Here is a 662-nt window from a genome sequence, read left to right as displayed (position 1 = left end):
CTGGCAGAGACAATATGTGATGAACTGACTGCAGCCCCCATTCGCTGTCCTCCTGTGCTGCTGGTGGGGAGGAAGCAGAGAAGTCAGGAGAGAAGTTGAACCCAGGAAGAAGGGAGAGGTGGGAGAAAGGTATTGGAACATTTGTTTTTGTTTTTCATTATTCTACTCTGATTTGTAATAAATTAAGCTACTTTGCCCAAGTCAAGTCTGTTTTGGCCGTGACAGTTAATTGATGAGTGATCTCTACCTGTCCTTGTCTTGCCCCATGAGCCTTTCATTGTGTTTTCCCTCCCCTACCCAGCTGAGGAGGGAAGGCATAGAGCAGCTTTGGTGGGCAGGGTCAGCTCACTGAGAGATGTTGAGAGCATTTGCTTGATGTTTTGTCTTTGAAAGTACTGGTTGTCATATTGTCATGCTAAACTGAAGTATTTCAGAGGAGGATTTGCAGCTATCAAGTGCAGGCTTAGGTTGTCAGACTGCTGCTGTTTTGCTGTGGTTCAGCATGTGATTGTCTTCAGTGATTGCTTTCCTGTGTTGCAGTTCCTGGACCTTGTGATCCTGAAGATTTAATTGATGGAATCATTTTTGCTGCCAATTACCTTGGTTCGACTCAACTCCTTTCTGATAAAACTCCCTCCAAGAATGTGAGAATGATGCAGGCT

The 662-nt window shown here is 45.0% G+C and overlaps 1 protein-coding gene across 1 annotated transcript in view; it reads left to right on the top strand.

Annotated features, from left to right (window-relative positions):
• Nucleotides 1-533: 533 nt before the first annotated feature.
• Nucleotides 534-662, top strand: part of LOC103808617 (amyloid beta A4 precursor protein-binding family A member 1) — a gene marked incomplete at its 5' end in the record, with an annotated part of 16,301 nt that continues 16,172 nt past the window's right edge. The window contains one exon of the mRNA XM_009081448.1: nucleotides 534-659. Within this exon, the coding sequence (XP_009079696.1) occupies nucleotides 534-659 (126 nt within the window). The remainder of the gene's footprint in view (nucleotides 660-662) is intronic.

This window comes from Acanthisitta chloris, unplaced genomic scaffold, assembly GCF_000695815.1.
Source record: "Acanthisitta chloris isolate BGI_N310 unplaced genomic scaffold, ASM69581v1 scaffold13150, whole genome shotgun sequence".
Lineage (NCBI taxonomy): Eukaryota > Metazoa > Chordata > Aves > Passeriformes > Acanthisittidae > Acanthisitta > Acanthisitta chloris.
Note: the sequence above shows the minus strand (reverse complement) of the source record. Positions and strands in the feature narration are given on the sequence as shown.